The sequence below is a fragment of the Melopsittacus undulatus genome, chromosome 2 (genome assembly GCF_012275295.1).
Source record: "Melopsittacus undulatus isolate bMelUnd1 chromosome 2, bMelUnd1.mat.Z, whole genome shotgun sequence".
NCBI lineage: Eukaryota > Metazoa > Chordata > Aves > Psittaciformes > Psittaculidae > Melopsittacus > Melopsittacus undulatus.
In genome coordinates this window covers 90,324,437-90,345,609 of record NC_047528.1, presented here as the reverse complement: position 1 = coordinate 90,345,609, position 21,173 = coordinate 90,324,437, and the positions used below count along the sequence as shown (strand labels likewise).

Genomic DNA, 21,173 nt, shown 5'->3' with positions numbered 1-21,173 from the left:
GTAAAGAAGTTCTTCCTGATGTTAATGTGGAACCTCCTATGCTCCAGTTTACACCCATTGTCCCTTGTCCTACCACTGGATATCACTGAAAAAGACCTAGCTCCATCATCCTGACACCCACCCTTTACATATTTGTAAACACTGATGAGGTCACCCCTCAGTCTCCTCTTCTCCAAGCTAAAGAGACCCAGCTCCCTCAGCCTCTCCTCATAAGGGAGGTGTTCCACTCCCTTCATCATCTTTGTGGCTCTGCACTGGACTCTTTCAAACAATTCCCTGTCCTTCTTGAACTGAGGGGCCCAGAACTGGATGCAATATTCCAGATGCAGCCTCACCAAGGCAGAGTAGAAGGGGAGGAGAACCTCTCTTGCCCTTCTAACCACACCTTTTCTAATGCACCCTAGGATGCCATTTGCCTTCTTGGCCACAAGGGCACATTGCTGGCTCATGGTCATCCTCCTATCCACCAGGACCCCCAGGTCCCTTTCCCCTTCACTACTTTCCAGCAGGTCAACCCCCAGCCTGTACTGGTACATGGGGTTGTTCTTCCCCAGATGCAAGACTCTACACTTGCCCTTGTTGAATTTCATCAAGTTTCTCCCTGCCCAACTCTCCAGCCTGTCCAGGTCTCGCTGAATGGCAACACAGCCTTCTGGTGTGTCAGCCACTCCTCCCAGTTTAGTGTCATCCGTGAACTTGCTGAGGGTACATTCAGTTCCCTCATCCAGGTTGTTGATGAAAATATTAAACAGCACTGGTCCCAGCACCAAACCTCATACCCTACTCCCTTGTTTTATACTAATATAGCCTGTCTTGGAAAGAAGGAATACTGTCATATTCTTTGGGCCTAAGTGTATGCACTGAAAAAAAACCCAAAACAAAAGAAAAAGTGTAACCAAACTAATTCCTGCAATGCTCCTGCTGTTGCACTACATTTCCCTCTACTTACAGGTTCCTTAGTTACCAAATTAACCCTGTATTCAAATATTCAAAATCTTACCACAGCAAACTGTGGCATTTTATCAGGAATGTTACCAAATGTGGCAGAGCAAATGCTGTGGTATGTATTTCTCAGGGGACCTTATGAGAGAGACTTCATCCTTCACATTTACCCTTATTCTCCTTTCCTGCAATGTAAGACTGTTAGTTCAACAGGCTCCCTAACACCATTCTGGGAGCTCCTTCAAAATAAGGGAGGATGCAAAATGTTTTATAGAAACCAAAAGTGCTGTTGTGCTATACCTCATCCATCTATCAAACCACCTCCTTTCAGCCTCCACTGAGAGTGGAAAAGTGCATGCCCTTAGCATATGAAACACCCTGCAAACCTAGGTGGGAAGCTCAGTTCCTTGCTCAAGGGGATTCATTTCCTGTCTTTTAAAGGAGGAAACCTTCTTGATTTGATGTTAGAAGCTGCAAGAATATATTGACACAACAAGCAATTACCTTAATTGTTAAAAGTGTTACCTGGTAAAAAGCCTCACGTGTAGGCTATGTATCCAGAAGAACTTCCAAATTACTTTTACTGTGCTTTTGGAATGTGATCGTTGGGTAACACTGTGAAAAGTTTAAATCAACTAAATTACTACAGCTAAAAGTTCTAGATTTAGATGAACAGAATGATCTCTCCCTGAAAATCATTCTTGTATTTTGACTGGTTTCACACTAGCTTCCCTTTTATCTTCATCCTAGGACTGTACGTAAGAGGCTGATTTTATATCACACTTCCGTTTCCACACACTTGATACTTTTTTATTTTGCATGCTATGTATTATACACATTGATTTGAAATTAGGGCAGCATGCTTCAGACCTGCACTATCATGTGCACAGATATGGATTTTGCATATGTGATTACTATATGTGCTTACACACACAGTGCTAACAGCTCATACTAACTTGATGCAGTAAGGTGCCTAAAAATTTAAGAGCAACTGTAAAAAAAGTATAAGTATTCAAAATATAATTGGCAAAATACATAAATAGCAAGAACATGCCTTCTTCTAAAACTAAAGTAAATAAAGCTGCATTGTAAGAGAGGGAAGAGGACTAGCTTTTGATAAACCCAAAGATAATACATATATACTCTTGAACTACTTAGTTTAGGGTCTTATTCAAATATTAAGGCTCATTTCACATCGCTTATGTAATTCAAAAATAAACACATTCATACACCAACTTCAATTGTGTTTGAAAGAGATAAGATTATGCACAAAGCCAGTGAGCTTTATTTTAGATTTAAGTGAAAGGTTTTATATTTGTGCATGCTAATTCCTCCTCATGAAGACTAGGATAATAACGAAACAACTTTAGCATACATTTTTGGATTACCATTTTCTGCAATGTCAGAGGTGAAGTGCTTAGGAGTATGGTATATTAGAATTGCACTGCTACAAAGTAAGACACTTGGCTGCAGCATCCACATGACATTTGTGAACTTTTGAAGAATGCAAATTAGCTATTTTAATTTAAGTTTAATCTTGAGTTGTTGAATGGCAAAAGTATACATTGACCTGTCCAGTCTCACACATTGAATAGCAGACTGGTTTAGTCTTTTCCTCAGGTACTTCTACGAGTTAAATGCTAGGGGTCTCAAATTTGAGATATCACTATCAAAGTGCACGTTTCCTTAAATCAGACTGCTGCCACTGCTTGCTACCTGTAACAAGTCCTCATGCCCATTATGTGACCTGAGAATGACTGATAGGTGGATTTTTGCAGGATCTTTTGCTGAACTGCACATTCACATCCATTCTCACCACATGGCCCTTGCTTGATTTCTGCATATGACAGCTCCAGTCATTTGAGACGTCTGAATATTTCTTCTTGAAGAAATTGCAACAAGCTTGGAGGAATTAAAAAAGATATTGCAAAAGAGAGTGAAAGGCAAAAGAGGGTATAAAGAAAGAATTACCTGAAAGACATGAAGGCCAGAAGTTTTTTCTGACTCAAATTATTAACAAGGTTTAGTTAGTAGGAATGAATGTCTTAGATACATGCAAGAAACTGAATTCAAAATTGCCATAATCCATGCCATAGACTGAAGAATAAAACGATTAGCAATTTGTTTGATGATAGCATTCACCATGGGCCTAAGAGCTCTTGAAAATTTCCCCTGATGGTTTTTCCCTTTTATGTCTGCATATTTTTCACTATATAATCCAGCCCTCCCTGAACTGATCTGCCATGCAAATCTGCTAATAACATTTTAGCTATTAGAAAAAGCTAGATAATACCTAGGAAAAATGAGGAGAATGTATTCAAATAGTTGCAACATGAAATTACTTGGAAGTAGCTCCTGTTTGATTTGCTTGTTTTCTTGAAAGAAACAGGCTGGTACAATTCTTTTATGTGGTTCACAACAGGTGAAGTGCTATCACTTTGGTATAAGGCAATAAGAAGCCTTCTAAACCAAATGATATATATAAGCTTTACAAGATCAGAAACAGTCCTTTTGAACACCACACTTTTTATTTTAATGATGCTGCACCCTTCCCTCTCAGGGGCTTCTTTTTCAATTAGTTTCTGTTGAAGAAGTGTGAATAGCAGCAGGCTGTTTACATGAGAAGTCTGTCCCATGAGACTGATGAAAAGAAAATCATCACTTATTACTGATAGCTTTTACTGTAGCTGAGAAAACTATTACTATAAATTACATAATAAAACCCCCCTGAAATAATAACTCACTCCTGTTTTTAAAATGCTTTGAGATGTATTAAAATGCTGTAGGAGAGATGCTGCTGTTATTATTATACCATCTTGTCACTTGAAGGTTATTTCTCAACAGAAATCAGAAACTTACAGATGGTGAGTGTAATATAATCTTTTTCTTTGTTTACCAAAACTTCTCATTATAAGACTATTTTCACTTGCTTGCAGTTTGACTTCTCTTTGGACAATACTTTTCCAGGCCAGGTGCCTGCCTCAGGCTGAGTCGTTTCAGCTGGAAAAAATTCAGTTACGACTGTTTGGCCATATCAAGAAAAAGGGGGAAGGGTGAAAAAATATGAATGCAGTACATATTAATGAAACAAATAAAAAAAAGAAACAAAAAAGAAAAAACAAAGGCATTGTGAGAATCTGAGAAGTCTAACCTGCCCCATGGTTAGCAGGACTGATTTCAAGTTCAGCAGGTATTGACACTAACATCAGACATTCTTGCTGTTCCTATTAAAAGTCTTCACAAGGACACCTAAATTTGTCCATCTGAGCAAAACCAAGTAAATAACAGTTCTCCTGAGAAGATATTTGCCAGTGACTAATAGCTAAGAGTTCCCAGGGTTCCAACAGCACTGAACACATCCTATCACTGCTCTCAGCAGATAAATCTTCCAGCCATGTGGATGCAGTCTAGTGGGATGTCAGAAATCAGAGCAGACAGATTTGTCTCTCTAGTTCTCATATGATCACCTGTGCTGGGCTGAGGAAGCATGAAAAAAGTTATTTCAATGCAAAGAGAAATGAGATGTGTGGGCCAAGGGACCAGAGCAGGGAACCAACCTGCATTGTTAGGCATGTAGATTGTAGCAGCAAGTGATGGATAGCAAGCAGTGTTCAGGATAACAAGAGGGAATTAGAACTGGATTTTGGGGGTGATTTTTGAATTCCCCTTTTTTTAGGAAAGTCAGATCTTGAAAACAGTCTTGTGGTGGGATTGCAGAGGTGATGTAGGTTGAAAAAATGCAGTTGGGAAACTGACTAGAGATGTAAGACTGGAAAAAAGAAGCGGTGGGGTGCAGCACTGACAGTGAATGAAGACCCACATAAAGGAGAGACAGGCCTGGTGCAGATGGAGAAAGAGAAGATCAGCAGAAAGAGAGGACTGCAGCTGGAGACTGGGAGGAAAGTTGGGACCTCTGATGGGAAAGATGAGTTTTGAGTCGTGAGAACAAGGCTCTGAGGAAATGAGGACTGAGATGGGAGAGACACAGAGGACAGATTCATTCTGGAACCTAGAGCAGAAAAGCCAGGACTTGGGCAAAGATAAGCTGGAGAAGACTGAGGAAGACAGGTCATACTTAGAAAGAATGAACGCAAAACCCTGTATCTGCTGCAGGCTATTCTTAGGATGCCCAACTTCAATAGTACTCTGATGCTCACAGATATACATGAACCCCACTGGCAAACCACTGAAGCTGGGTAAAATGAAGAGTAAGAAACTAGTGCTGTTAAGAATAATTCTGTTCGTTGCAAGGACCCATGCAGTATACTTAGCAAGGCTAATCTTGGCAATTACATCAAGGTCAAAGCAAAAATCTTGAAAGGGTATTGTTGCAGCTGCAAAGGGAAATGGTCAACAGGTGTAAAATACTAGAAATTAAGTATGCAAGTACAGTTATAGCCTTCCCCCCAATAAGTATGCATTACAGGGTAGGTAACTTGCATGGCTTTCTGTAAGAACTCAGAACTGACCATTCATTTATCCAAATATAAAAAATAATGCCAAAATGGCTTGATTTCCAAAAAGCTCCATTAGGACTCAGGCACAATTCCAATGAGCTATGTCTGCCAAGCAGAAACCTGCATATTTGCCTGCCAGCTTATCCAGTTAGCTCCCAGCAGCCAGTTTATGGGACTGCTAGCTTTCAAGATCCAGATTTTGGGACAGAGACAAGGGACAGGAAAGTGATGATGGGCAGGTGGCATGCCACATTTCTGTGGGATAGTTATCTGGAGTCTGCAGACCTGTGGGGTAGGTGGCAATGCACACAAGGGCACCAGTTATTCCTAAAAAATGAGACAACTGATTTCATGTGGTGTCTCATTGATTCTTCTGATCAGCAATGCAAAGAAGTAGCTAACCTAAGGTTGAATAGTACGTAAGTGCCCAGCTTTTGACTTTTGGCTTCCTAATGGCCTGCCAGGTAAGAAGCTGCACAGCAAGGCTCTATACAATCCACTCTTGGGTTCTCTGGCAGCCAGGATTTCATTTTGAAGTTATTGTCAAGAAACCTTATGCTCTTATCGGAGATCTCACAGTGATCTCCAAAGAATGCCCTTGAGGATGTTCAAAATCTTTGCTTTAATTTGGCTGTTTGTAAATCTCAAAATACTGTACAGAATGGGCAGCCCTCTTGTATTTGATTACATGCTTATGTTGTTGCATATCTTTGTGTAGATGCTGCTTTTAGCAAGCTCTCATTTGAGACAGAATGAGGATGCTTCATGTACTTGAGAGTTAGAAATGTGACCAGTAAATATGGCAGAGGACTGCAGACAAGAAAGGCCAGTTCTATGCATAATGCAGATAAATATTGCCCTGTTGTCATGGTCTAAAGCCAGCCAGTAACTCAGTATCATGCAGCCGTTCACTCATACCCCTATTTCTCTCTCCCCAGGCAGGATGGGGAGGAGAATCAAAAGAATGTAAAGCTCAAGGGTTGAGATAAGAACAGTTTAATAATTGAAATAAAAATAAAATATAATAGTACTCCTACTGATAATAATAATAAGGGGAATAAAAAACAGAGAGGTATAAAATTCAAGGGGAAAAGTAAAAAACAAAACAAACCAAAAAACAATAAACACAAGTGATGCACGGTATACAATTGTTCACCACCTGCTGACTGATGCCAGCCTGACCCGAGCAGTGATCAGTCCCTTCCACATAACTCCCCAGTTTATGTACTGTGCATGACATGCTGTGGTATGGAATACTCCTTTGGCTACTCTGGGTCAGGGGTCCTGTCTCTGCTCCCTTCTGGCTTCTTGTGGCCTTCCTCAGTGGCAGAGCATAAGAGACTGAAAAGTCCTTGATCCGATCAGGGTGTTACTTAGCAACAACTAAAACATTGGTGTGTTACCAGCATTATTCTCAGACTAAAGCCAAAACACAGCGCTGTACCAGCTACTAGGAAGCAAATTAACTCTCTCCCAGCCAAAGCCAGGACACCTGTAGAGCCAAATTCTGTATTCACTTTTGCACAAGTGTCTCAGATAATAATTACTTAAATCTGTCTGTCCTAGGTGGTTTCTAACCTGGGTGATGTGACTGATCTGAAGGGAAAATAACTCTCAGAAGCAACTTCATTTCAATGGGACCTGAGCTTTTACCATGTGGAGGCTATATAACAGCAGGCAAACTGAATAAATCAAGCTGTAGGCTTCTGAAAGTGAATGTACAAAAAGTTGTGGATACTTTTAAGTTCAGTTTGTACCTCAGTTGCCATTTGCCAAAATACTTCTGATCACCCAAGTGGGTTATGGAAAGAACGCATTGTTTCTAAACCCCTTTGACACCACAGAGATTATCATCTCAAAATTTCATGAGGAAATTCATAATTATGTCTTCAGAACAGAATGTGGAGGAAACAAAATTCCAAATGACAGCTCATTAGATGCTCTCTATTATGAATTACCCTTCAGATGACTGATTTGAAGTCACCCAGAAACTTGTAGCAAAAATGAGAATAAACGAAAGGACCCATGGCATTGAAGATGGGCAATGATTCTCCCTCTTTCTCTGGAGAAGAAATATGTATATCACTTATGAGAAGCTGAACTATAAATAAGGTTATTTGGGTCTGATATTAACTTGCCTTACAATGTCATATTACAGAGTACATTTTTTAACCTCTAGTATGCAAGCTGGGCCGTATTTCATATTTCTTGGAATCAGATATAAGTGCCTGAAAACTCATCACATTAACTTCGGAATCTATAAAACAAAAGGCAATGCCAGCAATAATAATAATTTAAATCTTCATGCCACTTTTGACTCTCCATCAATATGTTAGATAAAAATCACTATGTAGTTATGGAAGAAAACAATACATAACCATGTGAAGAAACACTGTGGCAATGCTGACCTCCAGCTACAGCAGCAGAACCTTGAGAATTGTTCAGGTCTGACATACAAAGCTCACATTTGACATTTCAGGCTTAGCACAGGAGGACAGGCTAGTAACCTTTTTTTAAATAACAGTGTCTTGTCAAGGCCAGGGCATGATGAACTAACTAGAGCACTTTGGAGCCAACTTTGAAAACTCCAGATCAACAGATAAAAGCCACACTGAGACATTTACTGTGCATGTCATGAACTTCTTTTCATACTACAATTTGCACAGCTCTGACACACCAGCCTTATGGAGCAGGATGGGGCGGCATCCCAGTTGCACCGGCAGCTCAGCTCACTGGCAGTCTCCAAACATGCCACATGTTTATGGATGTTATTCAGTGTATATTCTGTCACTCTGAGACCAGCTAAGACCATTGTCCTGGCAGCTGAATATCCAGCAATACAGAGAATACTTTCAAGGAATCAAAATTGATAGAGTTGGCAATCTGCTTTCTGGGGAGGAATTGTCAGTTTGAAATTGTAACCTAATGGAATTAAAACCAGCATTGCACCAGAGGTATCAGCTAGCAATCTTGGTCACTAGCAATGCCTGACTAAATGCCTGAGCTGTAATAATAAACTGTTTTCTATTCTGTGTTTTGATGGGCTTTTTTTTGGTTTGGTTTAAGGGATTTTTGTGTTTGCTTTTTTGTTTTTTTGTATTTGGTTGTTTGGTTGTTGGTTTTGGTTTTCTGTTGTTTTTGTATGCTACATTAATTTTCAATGGCCATTTGAAGAACAGTATCATTTAAGAAGCAGAATTCCCCACCAGATTTACCACGGTAAACTGTTAGTGCAGCAACCACATAATTACTAATTTGTTATTCAGTTCCTAAACTGTATCAAGAGATCTGTAGTATGGCTATAATATCGAACATACATGAAAAAAAATGGTGACATTAGCTTTTTATGTCACAGCATGTGATCAGTGACTTGGTGGTCTCAGGTATGTGAAATGTCATGTTTTTCAGAGTTCAAATTGCCAGTGGCTTAAAGCTAATCCCCTAACCTCTTGAAATAATTAGCAAATACACCACTCCAGACTGAAAACAAGAAAAGACTAAACAGAAGAAAGAAGTTAAAAGATCAAATGTCTGTAGCAAAGTCATTTTACCTTACTGTTCCCTGTATCTTATCTGAGAACAAATACAGGAATCAACCCTCCTTCTCTCATCTCCTTTCCTCCCCAAAAGCTCAAGGAAAGTTTCTAAGAATTTCAAGAACACTGAAATTATACCTTAATTCTTCCTATAGGCTTACATGAAGTACACTACTTAGTGGCCCCATTGCTCAAAACTAGGTGCTAATGCAATCATCTTTCCTGCCTTTTGTGTCCTTGTGAATAAGTCTGAACATTGCCAATAGAACACAATGCTAAAAAATTCCTATTCTCATCTACTGCTGAAATCTTTCAGGGCCATCTGAACATCCTAGTTTGGGACTATTTGAATAGATTTTAAGCATTCCATTAGAATTTCAAGTCATGTTTCTTTACACCACTAGCCTTCTAAGCATCAAGAACACTCAGAAAAGCACATTTAATAAGAGGAAAGCAAGGTTAATGCTTTTAGTTCCTGTCTCTGCTTATTGACAGAAACACAGACATTAAAATTCTCATCTAATTTTTGAAAGCTGGAAAGTCACCTGCTAATGAAAAGGTGAATTTTGTCATCCAGCAGAGAAACAGTCACCAGTCAAAATTTGGTAGCAAACTATTAATCTACTGACTTAATTGTTACAGTGAATACTGTTCATAAAAAGCTTGCTTTTGTAAGGCTTCTGCTGCTAGTTGAATGAAGAAGGGTAAAAGTCAAGAAAGAACAAGACGCAGTGACTGACTAGCATCTATGTCATCATTAAAAATAAACACAAATCTGGATTAACATTCTTAAATCCTCATTATCCATCAGGACAATCCCATGTGTGCAATTCTGTATTCTGTAACAGACACAGCCATTAGCTTGGCTTCAGTTTTCCCAATTTAACCTCACCTTTTACTGTCACATGCATGCTCTGGCTGGTGGAAAGCTGGGGTTGAACGAGGACATTGCACGTGTATTCACCCTCATCTACTTCCTTCTGCACATCTGATAGCTTAAGTGTCCCATTGTTCTCAAATGCCACTTGGCGATGGTTAAATGGTAGCAGGTTCGAGTTCTTGTACCACTTGATGGAGTAATATGGGTAGCCAATCACGCGGCAGTGGATGTAGGTGTCCCGTCCAGCTATTGCTGTGATGTTCTTCATTGGTCGAATACTTGCTGGCCCTAAAAAGGTAAAAAGAAATTCTTGAAAACAATTTAAAGGCACATTTGCTTGAGGAAACGTGCATATAATTTTTCTGGATATACAAATGTTAACGACATTTACAGATGCGGCTTGCACAACACTTCTTAACATTTGACAGTTTTTCTGTTTAAGAGCTACTTAAGCCATTTCCTTAATCTTTATATGCTCTACTTTTCCTCACCCTGCAGCATACATGCTAATTATGTTGGGGTATATGTTTGCATTATCCAACACTTCCCTGATAAAATCTTAGCTGCATTACAAATTAAAAGGCTGAAGATGATTTAATTAATGTGAGATAGTAAAGCTGATACAAAGCTAAAATCCTGTTACACATGAGAACACTGACAAAGTTAGTTTTTTTCTTTTGGACATATAGAAAGTATAATACCATGAGGATGGGTATTACACCATGTAGAGCTAGAAATGCAAGCTAAAGTATTTTATACATGAATAACTACAATGAATGTTGGACAAGTAAAGGAGGAAATAAAAAAAAACAACAAACATGCATGGCAGGACTAAAATAAACTGAACTAATAGAGATGAATATAGGAGGAATAGACTATAGAACACAAGCCAAAGGGTTCTTCCAACATTTAACCATACCATACACTTTCTAGATGGGGCTGGAGAGGCAGGGTGAGAAAAGAGAGAGGGGAAGAAAAGGAGAGGAAAACAGTAAGTTGGTTTTGGCATTCCAAGACTCATTTCATCACATGCAACAGTCTTTTTCTCCACTACAATGAGTTATGTGTGTTTTTTTGAGGAGCTGATTTGACAAGCACCTCTTACGTTTATTCGAGCCTGGTACAGGACGACTCCAGCAGAGTTGTTGGCAGTACAGCGATAAACTCCACCATCTCGGACCTGAGTATTAGAGATATTCAGGTAACTGACCACATTGCCTTCGGAGGTGATAATCTGGCTGATACGATGACTGCCATCCTTCACAATTGGATCTTCATCCAGTGTCCAAGTGATTGTAGGCAGAGGAGTCCCCTTCACATTGCACATAAGGGAGACTGGCTCTCCTGGACTCACCACTTTCTCACTAAAGGCAGAAATGATTTTGGGAGTTCCATCTGCCAAGGGAAAGAAAGCAGAAGAATAATAGTTACATGATATAAAGATTGTTCCTTCTATCCTATTCTGTATTTATTTATCAGTGATGCAAACAATTGTGTTACAAGATATAATTCTAATGATTGAGAGAGGAAACCAAATTTTGGTAATAAAGTACTGAAGTGATCCTTTGCTTACTGCAGGTTTCTTTTCATCCTCTGGGAAACATGGTATTGACTCTGCTGCAGGAAAGGCATTTGAATAGATGGGCCAGGATTCTGCACAGCTATACAAACTGCCTGGTTCTTGCAGAGAAGTGTTAAAGCCATATACAGTTCATCACAAAAGACATACAGCAAAATCTTAATATATTTTGAATTTTTCTTCTTTTGGTGGAATTCAGCTCCTTGGAAAGCTAAGAATGAATCCTGTTGGCAAGAGCCAGGCATAACCTGCATAGGCTAATATCACACAGCTGTGCCAATACAGTTTAGTCATGACTCACAACAATAGCCCATTTAAGAAGTATTAAATTAAGCTTTTCTGAATACAGATAGCCAGTAACAGCAGTGATGCCAATGTCTTGCTGTGGTCATTTTATGCTACAGAAAAATATTCCTCTGAAAGGGGAGCATTCAAATGCTTTCTCTTGCAATCTGTGGCACAATTTACTCAGCCTCTATCAGAGCAAATGAATAGTAAGAGTGGATGGAGACAGAAACTTTAAGATTGTAAGTAGGGAGCAGGATTAAATGTCCAACGATTTGGAGAGTTTCATGGGATAACATTAAAGAGTGCTAACATTCTCTGTGTATTAGATATTATCAGACCTCAGAAAACAAAATAACAACAAAAATAAAAGCTTTTTGTCCTGAAAGAAATCTGATCCAGCACCAATAAATCTGTGAGCATGCACACTATGTGCCTCTGCCACCCCTCCTCCTCTTTTCTTTTTTTAATTCAAGTGACAGGCTTTTATTGGAGATGAAAGCAGGCATTATTTTCCCAGTGAGACCCTAGTGTCTTTGAAATCTTTCCTGCTGTTGCTCTCTGATAGCCTGCATTCTCTCGACATCATGATAGATTATCAATATGCTCTTTAGGCTTTCTTAGTCACAGGAGATGGTTGCCGAGGTAACTCGTCCCAGGAAGGTAATCTTTTATTTTTCTATAAAGACTCTAAAAATAGTGTCCATGCCATGTTTGCACTACAGCCTCATTAGTGAGATGACTCCATACAAGTTGATAACTTTCCTCACTCAATTATTACGTAAAACATTGTGTCAGGTAGTTAAGATTATCTCTAAACCTTTAGCCAAAACACCCAACCAGAAAAGCCATGCCCAGATGATCTTTGGAGTGGTGTCCTGCTGAAAAACTGAGGTAAGAAGTCAGCATCACCACTACCCACTCCCTCTGCTCCTGAAAAAAAAACAATAAAATGTTGACTGGAAGGACTGCATGGAAGGATTTTTTTGTTTGTTTGTTTTTTCCTTTTTGGTTTAGTTTGTTTTTTTTTTAATTATTTTTTTCATTCTACAAGCTTTTACTCAGAGTGGGGCACAACAAACCCCACTGACAGTTCATGAGTATCCTCTTCTCTTGCTCAGTGTCCATTATCCCTCACCATACAATGATGGCAACAAAGACAGCATATATATTATTATGGAGACCAGAATCACTAAACAGGTAGTGACTGACCTTCTAGTACCACCTGAACATAGTCTTGAGCAGACATCTTGTCCTTGCGCACAAAGCACTGGTAAGCTCCACCATCACTCTTGGCCATGCCATCCATAATAAGGTTCTCTCGATTGATGCCAGTGATCCGGACATTGTTACCAGGGTTGATGATTTCACCATTACGATACCAGGAAAGCTCCTGGTCCTCAGTTCCCGTCACACTGCAGGACAAGGACACTTGACTACCAACGCTGCTTTTTACTTTCCGTGGGCTGATTGTGGCTTTTAGTGGTTCTGAGGATTTAGATCAAAATAAGCAGGAAAGGGAAATAGAAAATATTACGTATACGTGTGCATTTACATGCAAGTAATAAATTAAATCAAAATTAAGAAGTGCAACAAAAATCACATCCATACCCTTCTGAAAAAAAAACCCAAACCAACCCAACCAAACAACAGATGACTGTGTTTGCTCTAACAAGCATTTCTGTTACCAACATTGATGACACAAAACATAGATCTATAGGGTAACCTACCCAACACATGACGTAATCCCATGCCTAAATGAACAGGAGGAGCAGATTTACTGAATAACAACATTGGTGCTGAGTGCCTAACGATGGCACTGCACATGTTTTGGGAGGGTAGGACATTACTGCACATTATTTCAGTGTGGACCTTTGAACTGGTGCATTCCTGAAGCTCATCTGGTTTAATTTCCTGCAAAAGGAAGCGAGTTTGCATGTTCCAAAACCACTCCCTGATGTGAACTTGCAATAAATGCCAATGGTCAGGACATTAGCTTTTAAGGGTGGAAGATTCATGTTAAAATTTTATCATAGGTACACCCATAGTTATCTATTAGATCTGTCCACATGGAAGTTTTTTCTTGTGGAGGTTCCTTATGGAGTAAAATTTTATATTGTAAAAAAAACAGGATGAACAATGTTGAAAAAAAGTCATAAATATAAATGCAAGTAAAACAGTCTTTACCCTGACACCTAATAGTTATCATAGAATCATAGAATGTTTAGGGCTGGAAAGGACCTGATGATCATCTAGTTCCAACCCCCCTACCTATGGGCAGGGACACCTCATACTAGAACATGTCACTCAAGGCTCTGTCCATCCTGGCCTTGAACACTGCCAGGGGTGCAGCATTTAGCACTTCTTTGGCCAACATATTCCAGTGCCTCACCACCCTCATATCATGTTCTACATATATTGTTGAAACTTCCTTATAAAGATAAGGGACTACTATCACCACTGACAGCATCTTTGATACTAAGTACATACCATCATATTTTTTACCAGCTTGCATACCCCTGTACAGATACAAGTATACTCACACTTATACATAAAAATTTCCTCAGCTAACTCATACACTTTAGTGAAATTTTATAACACACAAGTTGAAATAAATCTTTAGTGGCCCACTCAGACAGAGGTTTGGAAAACCACACGGGTCAGTGGCCTCAGTCATTCACAGATACGTATGTAACAGACCTTTCCTCTACAATAGTCCAGAGCAAATATGGCTGTTTGACCATAAAGTCAGTAGGTAAAATGTACCACTAGGCACTGAGGACATTTTTAGTATCACTAACAATACCATTATATCATGCCTTTGAAAATTTGGACATTATATTACACAAGACAGACTGAATTCAGCTAATTTTTATGAATACTTTTAGAAGCAAAGCTCCTCTGTCATAATTCATGAACTACTGATCTTTGATCTTGGTTTTATTTTTCCCAAATACATTATGTGTAAATTACTTGTGAAGACATTTTTACAGCCTGAGCTGTTCACAGACTTCCCCCTTTTCAGTTTTCTGGTCATGCTGTATAGCTGGAAATGTTAGTTCACAAAGCATTTTTCTATTCCAGGAAATATTTTCTTTAAAACAATAGAAGAATAACACTTTTCCAGTGCAGAGTTTCTGAGTAATAATTATCTTTGTAGAATTTGTGAAACATTCAGAATATTCACACATGAATACTCAACTGAGGGGAGGTATGAGTATTCAATATTACTGAACAGCATGACTCATCGCAATGAGAGTTTGGCAGTTTTATTCATGAGAACATTTGCAATTTCTTTTTAAGCATCCAGTTCAAGCTTCTAAATTACATATCCTCCATGTGATAAATTATATAGTTACATAAGAAATTGCATCTCTTTGCACTTCTGATCTCTCACTTGTCAAACGAACTCATCTCCACAGAGCCTACTTTCTGGTGTTCCACAATTTAGAGAATTTAAAGCATTGTTTAGATAAAGTAACAAAACAGGAGATATAGCAAGGCAAGCCAACAACTTCTCTGATGCAAACCCAGACAAGAAGTGGTCTGAGGTCCTAACTCTCTTCAGGACTTACGTTTTACATACAGTCGCCCTATCATCTCAGCAGTCCCATAGTTGTTCCACACCTCACAGACGTAGTTGCCCGAGTCTGAGGGACGTGTGTTCTCTATCAGCAGACCTGTAACTGTCTGACGAAACCTGCTGTCAGGCTCCCAGGGAACATTATCCTTCAGCCAACGATACTTTGGTGCGGGGTGCCCTGATGCTTTGCAAGGCAGCTCCACTCGCTGTCCTGCCATGGCTTTACGGTGGTCAAACCCATCTAGAATAGATGGAGCTGAATTCGCTGGATCTGAAAGAATAAAGAGCAGTTTTCAATGGAAGCTTTAAAATTCTTTCATTTGCTAAGTAACACGCCAGTATTTTTCTCTCCTGCATTTTTTGACCATCTAGCCTAGTGTTTTTCATACTAGTTTTCTACTATGGCTCAGCAATCATTCAGTAATATCTCAGTGGTAACGGCTGGGATTCAGCAGCATGTAATACTGAAGCACTTCATGACTACTTGGAAATTTTCTTGCCGTATTTTTTCCAGGTGGCAACCATTTCTCTGGTCATCCTTCATGTCCCCTATAAGAGGAATGGAAAGCCAGAAATGTGTGACCCTAACAATTATTACTGTTATTCCTGCACTATTTGACTAAATGAAGCCAACATGTTTTCAGTGCTTCTCTGTGGTCTAAAGGATTTGAATTAAAGGAACAATATAGTTCCTTGTCAGGAGAAAAATAGTCAAAGACACAGGAATTTCTCTCTGCAGTCTGACAGACAGATAAACCTTTTCTCCCTTCCTGGAAAAAAAAAAATTAACATGATAAGACCAACTTACCACCTAATACTTCTGTGCTCAACTTACTCATAAAAACATCTCTGAGACCAACCTGTTCCACTGCCTCACTACCCTCGCAGTAAAGATCAAACAGTAAACATCCCTTCGCTTCAGTGCATCAACTGCACAGCACAGCTTAGTGTCATTGGCAGACTTGCTGAGGGTGCACTCAATCCCACTGTCCATGTTGCTAACAGAGATGTTGAACAGTACGTCACAACACCGAACCATGAGAAATACCACTTGTCACTGGTCTCCATTTGGACATAGAGATATTGAGTACAGCTCTTTGTGTACGACCATCCAGCCAATTCCTTATCCACTGAGTGGTCCATCTGTGAAACCCATGTTTCTCTAATTTAGAGATAAGGTTGTGATGCAGGACAGTGTCAAATGCTTTACACAAGTCCAGGTAGATGATGTTAATTGCTCTTCCCCTATCCACGAATGCTGCAACCCCATTGTAGAAGGCCACTAAATTTATCAGGCATAATTTACCCTTAGTGAAGCCATATCTGATGTCTCCAGTCATGTGCTTACTGTCCATGTCTATGCCTTAGCAGAGGTGCATGTACCCCACCAGAAATGTACTCTGTGATTTCAGCTTTTTAGATTTGAAAGCTTTTGGAGGAAGAAGATTACGTGATTTACAATTTTGTGCAGCATGATGAAAAGTATGATGAGCTACTGCAACATAAGCACTGAATAATAAATCAACAAATGTTCATCTAAGTATTTTCTCATTATATGCAGCCACTTTACTGAGACTTCTATCTCACAAAGAAATTCCACATGCTCATCAACTACTTTTATCTGACACACCTATCTCCTTGGGTATACCTACGTCATAGTTGCCTGGCTGTGTGTGAAATTGTAAATATTTTGATATTTTCAAATAGTCTTTGACTTAGCTAGCTCACGTACTCCACACAGGGTAGTTGCAGAAGGTTCCTTTTAGAAGCTGAAGAGATTAAATTGCTGAATTCAAGCTACTCAAGCAATTGTGTAATCAGTGCCTGAGCCTAGTTAGTTTAAATCTAGTTTAGATACATCTTCATGAACTGCAGTCACACCTGGGAGGGTACACTTGAGAGCAAATATCTAGACACACTGTGCAAGTTCTAATATCAATCCAGAAACTAAAATTGCGATGCTAAACAAATGGGCTAAATAAATTTTAAAGTGACTATCTTGATAAAACCCTAAGTGCCAAGTTCAATGAAATATGACCACTGAGGCTTTTCTGCCCTCTAGGTGCCAGTAAGAAGTGAAGCCATTGAAGGCACAACCATATTCAGTTTACAGAAGCTTCCTGTTTGTCTCATTAGAAACATGTCAGCCAATAGTTAAAGGAATGATTTTGTATGCATCAGAAGCTTCAAGGTCCATATTTGGCATCAAGAGGGGTTATATTTCTGAGCTTGCCATGCTGTTTGTGTCTGTCTTAGTGAAAGCAAAATCTGCCAGGACACCACTGGAAATGCCAACGTCAATTTGACTAATTGATTAGCCAGCTCCTTTCTTGCCTTCTGGATAATTGGGCATGTATGTTTTCAGTGCATAGGCTCTTCTGTTCAGCCTGAGGAATTAAGTCTGGAAAAACTTCAGCATGCAAGAAATTATAGTTCTGGCTTTCAAGAAAGCTACACTTACATGAAATCAATTTTTTCAATTGAAAGTTGTTATTAAATAATAAAGAAGTAGAACTGACTTTTAAAGGTATTGGCTGTGTATTCCTAGTCAAAACTCACAGTAGCTTTGTATCTTCTCTATATGCTTTTAATGTCAAAAGATTTTGTGATAGATTTATGTGCTCCCATTTGCAAACCATTAAGTACAAAAATACAAAGTACTGCATGGATTTCAAAACAGGATGGGGCCACTAGAAAGGAATTAAAGCAATGGTAAGGAAAAGTAGTGAGTAGTAAATATCACATTATGACAGCTTCCTAGCTTGTGGCAGAGAACTGCATATGCTTCAATGCTAGGCCCAAGCAAAGTGCAAAACCACCTTGGACAACAAGCTGGTAGCAAAAGCAGATCACCTGCTGCCCTTCTGCCCCCTTTCCTAGGCAGAAGCCCAGGAAGCCAGGCAGACTGCACTTTAGGAGCTGGAGGCTATGGCAAGAGATGCTGTGGAAAGCACAGATCCCTTTTTACCCGTAAAGAACAGCACACCAGCCCCTGGGTCACTTTGCTTCACTTTTTCTCCATCTCAAAGTGGGTGTTCCATCTGCAGACCAGCTAAACTGAGATTTTCCTATGTACTTGAGAAGCCTTGAGCTGGTTCTTTTAGAGGAGGTATTTAAAACAAATTCAGGGTTACTTAAAATATGATTCCAGTGACCTACTTTCTTGCACTCTGTACTTACACACTTAAATGGGTGGTAGAAACATCTCTTCGGGATGTACCTTGAGCAGATACCTATTGAGAGTTCCTACACTATATACTCCAGTTAAAGAGGAAAAAAAAACAACCAAAAAACCCAAGAAAAAAACCACAAAGAAATCCCGGGGTTCATTTGCAATCATCTTCAATGAGGCAAATAGCAAAGTCTCATAACCTGATTCCAACCCACAGTACACACTCTTTTGAATTATTATTTTATTATGCTTTAACAGTCAGCTGCAAATGACTACTAGAAAGGACAACAGCAGAAAAAATGAGTCAAAATACTATTTTTAAATATTCTACTTTGGATCTTCTTTGAAGGACAGAGCAAGAAATGCTATCAAAATCATGATTTTCTGAAGGGTGAGGGTTTAAAAATGTAAAAATCTTGGGAGCTGGGGTCCACCAGTGGACAAAATTATTTCTGGAAAAGCACACCATAATGGGTATTAGAGGAATAGTCTGTAGCATGTTAATAACCTTGGTTTTAATTTTATTTAGGAAGGCCACATGGTTTCAAGGAGATGTTCTTACTCCAAATGAAATTTGGAACTTTGCTTTGTTCATAGGCATATTAATTATTCACATGTGTATTTGCTATTACATCTGTGTTACCCTTCTCACTCTTTAAAAAAATAACAAAACTTAACTAATGTTAAAAATGCAGCCAAGAAACTATGATCAATACCCACCACAAACTATTTCATCCCCAAATACTTTACAAATGTAAAAGTCGAAAATGTAGGTCTCATGCAAGCAGTCTTTTCACACCTATGTTCATGGATTCTTTTATCTCAGTTCTTAAAGGACTATTTAAAAATATACAGTAAAGAAAAAAGAAAACATGTTAGAGAAATATTAAGGGACAAGCTCTAATGATAACTGCTGCATTTGTTCAGAAAACTAAAAGGACTTGAAATCAGAGCCCACTATAGCTCTTATAGGGAATAATTAACCCCATTGAATTAAAAATGCCAACTATTACACACAGGTAAAATTTCCTATATTGATTTGGTCTGTGGCAGAGAACAGACAAGGAAACTCCAGACAGAGCACATCTTTTCATCTGCTTGTCCTGAATTACAAAGGAGACAGAGCTTTCATTTTTCCCCTTTTGCTCAGTGAAATAACTAGAAATTTTCCTGTGGTAACCAAGATACAAGCCTGATTTTATTTATGTTACCAGTGGCTCAGCCTCAGCATGATTTCATACGGAAGCAGACCATATTATGGAGCCAGCTAGAAGGATAGTACCCTGCCTATCCTTATAAGACCAAAGCAGGCAGATTATTGTGCAAGAAAACTACTTCTTCATCTGGCTGGGAAAAGGAGACACGAGTTTTACTCATAGGAGACACATATCAAAGGAAGAAACTTCTGGATCTACCTGGTAAGTGATTCTGACCTGAACAATCACACTGATTTTTTTATCATTAGTATATTTAACCATTGACTTGTGTGTTCAGAGGGCTCCAGGATCCTTAAGCAATCAGCAGTCTGGAGGAGGGCAGGAAGTATGTTACTAATGCAAAACCTCGTGCCCATGTCTGCCTCATTTAGGGCTCTCAAACAGAGGGTGGAAAACTAAGACCTAATCACTAGATTATGGGTTTCTTTCCTGCAAAAAAAAAATAAAAGGAAGAAAAGGAGTCTGACTGCTGACTGTTGGACTGTGAAGGTCACTATATGCTGACTGATCTTTAGGGTTAGAATTTTTAGGGCAACTTAGCAACAGTGAAAAAGAAAAGAAGTTCAGTAGCGCTTTCAGTGGGATGCTGGGCATGTCTTCAGTAAGGCAAGGATACAGGGAAAAAGAACAGAGAGCCTGGAATATAGTCTTAGCTAACTCAATGGATGTGGGAATGCAGTTGCAGATCTACTCATACTCAAATATAGGGTGCACTTAAAGACACTCCACAAATGAGGGAGAGTAAGGGGAGATGGAGAAGAGCTAATCCTATACAGAAATGTTTGAGTTCCAAACTCAGTTCTGGGGTCTGTTCCTCCTTTTTAGCTCTCCCACAACTGGCATCTCCCCAAGACAAAGTCGGGAGAAGGTGCAATTGCAGCAGCACTGTACAGACGGCCCTAAGTCTTTGGAGTGTGTGCAGAGGGAACCAAACAGTCCACCACACACACAGCAATCAGGAAATGATTTACAGTTGCAAGTAAAAGTTAAAATACCCCATCTACCTTCTTGTTTATCTATCTGCTGCATAAAACATTTTGCCCTGGGACTCAGCTCTGCCCATGAACGGCCACTGCCAAACCTCCTGTCTGCCAGCAGCACCTGGGTGGACTAGGATAGGTCATATACCCCTTCTGGCAAAGATCCCTTCTGAAATCGGGGGAACATACTGTTTTCCCCAGGGAAGGAGTGTGATGATTGAAAAGAAAGGCTGAAATGCACTTCAGCTAACCTGAGGCTCCTGCAGTGGAAATATCTACAACTGAGATAAATGTCCTGAACTCCTGCTATGGTTAACAGAGAAATAGGCAGCATGGGGCAATTTATCTCACCCCAGAGTGGGCAGCTGAAGTAGGTAAGCTACAATGGCCCTTAAAAATGTTCCTCAACTTTGGTTACAAAGGAAAGGTAAGGTGAGTAGATACTTTCACAGCAGAAGTCTACATTTAATGAGATGAAACCCATCGACAATCCTTTTAAAAGGACTTAAATACTAAAAAAATCACTGTACTAAATGCCAGTG

General features: G+C 39.4%; 1 protein-coding gene across 1 annotated transcript in view; it reads right to left on the bottom strand.

Moving 5' to 3' along the window:
* The window catches only part of DSCAM (DS cell adhesion molecule), a 385,770-nt gene that overhangs the window by 152,529 nt on the left and 212,068 nt on the right, over positions 1-21,173 (bottom strand). The window contains exons 5-8 of the mRNA XM_034074654.1: positions 15,255-15,533; positions 12,892-13,167; positions 10,914-11,210; positions 9,828-10,103 (exon numbers count right to left, since the gene is read on the bottom strand). Of these exons, the coding sequence (XP_033930545.1) occupies positions 9,828-10,103; positions 10,914-11,210; positions 12,892-13,167; positions 15,255-15,533 (1,128 nt within the window). The remainder of the gene's footprint in view (positions 1-9,827; positions 10,104-10,913; positions 11,211-12,891; positions 13,168-15,254; positions 15,534-21,173) is intronic.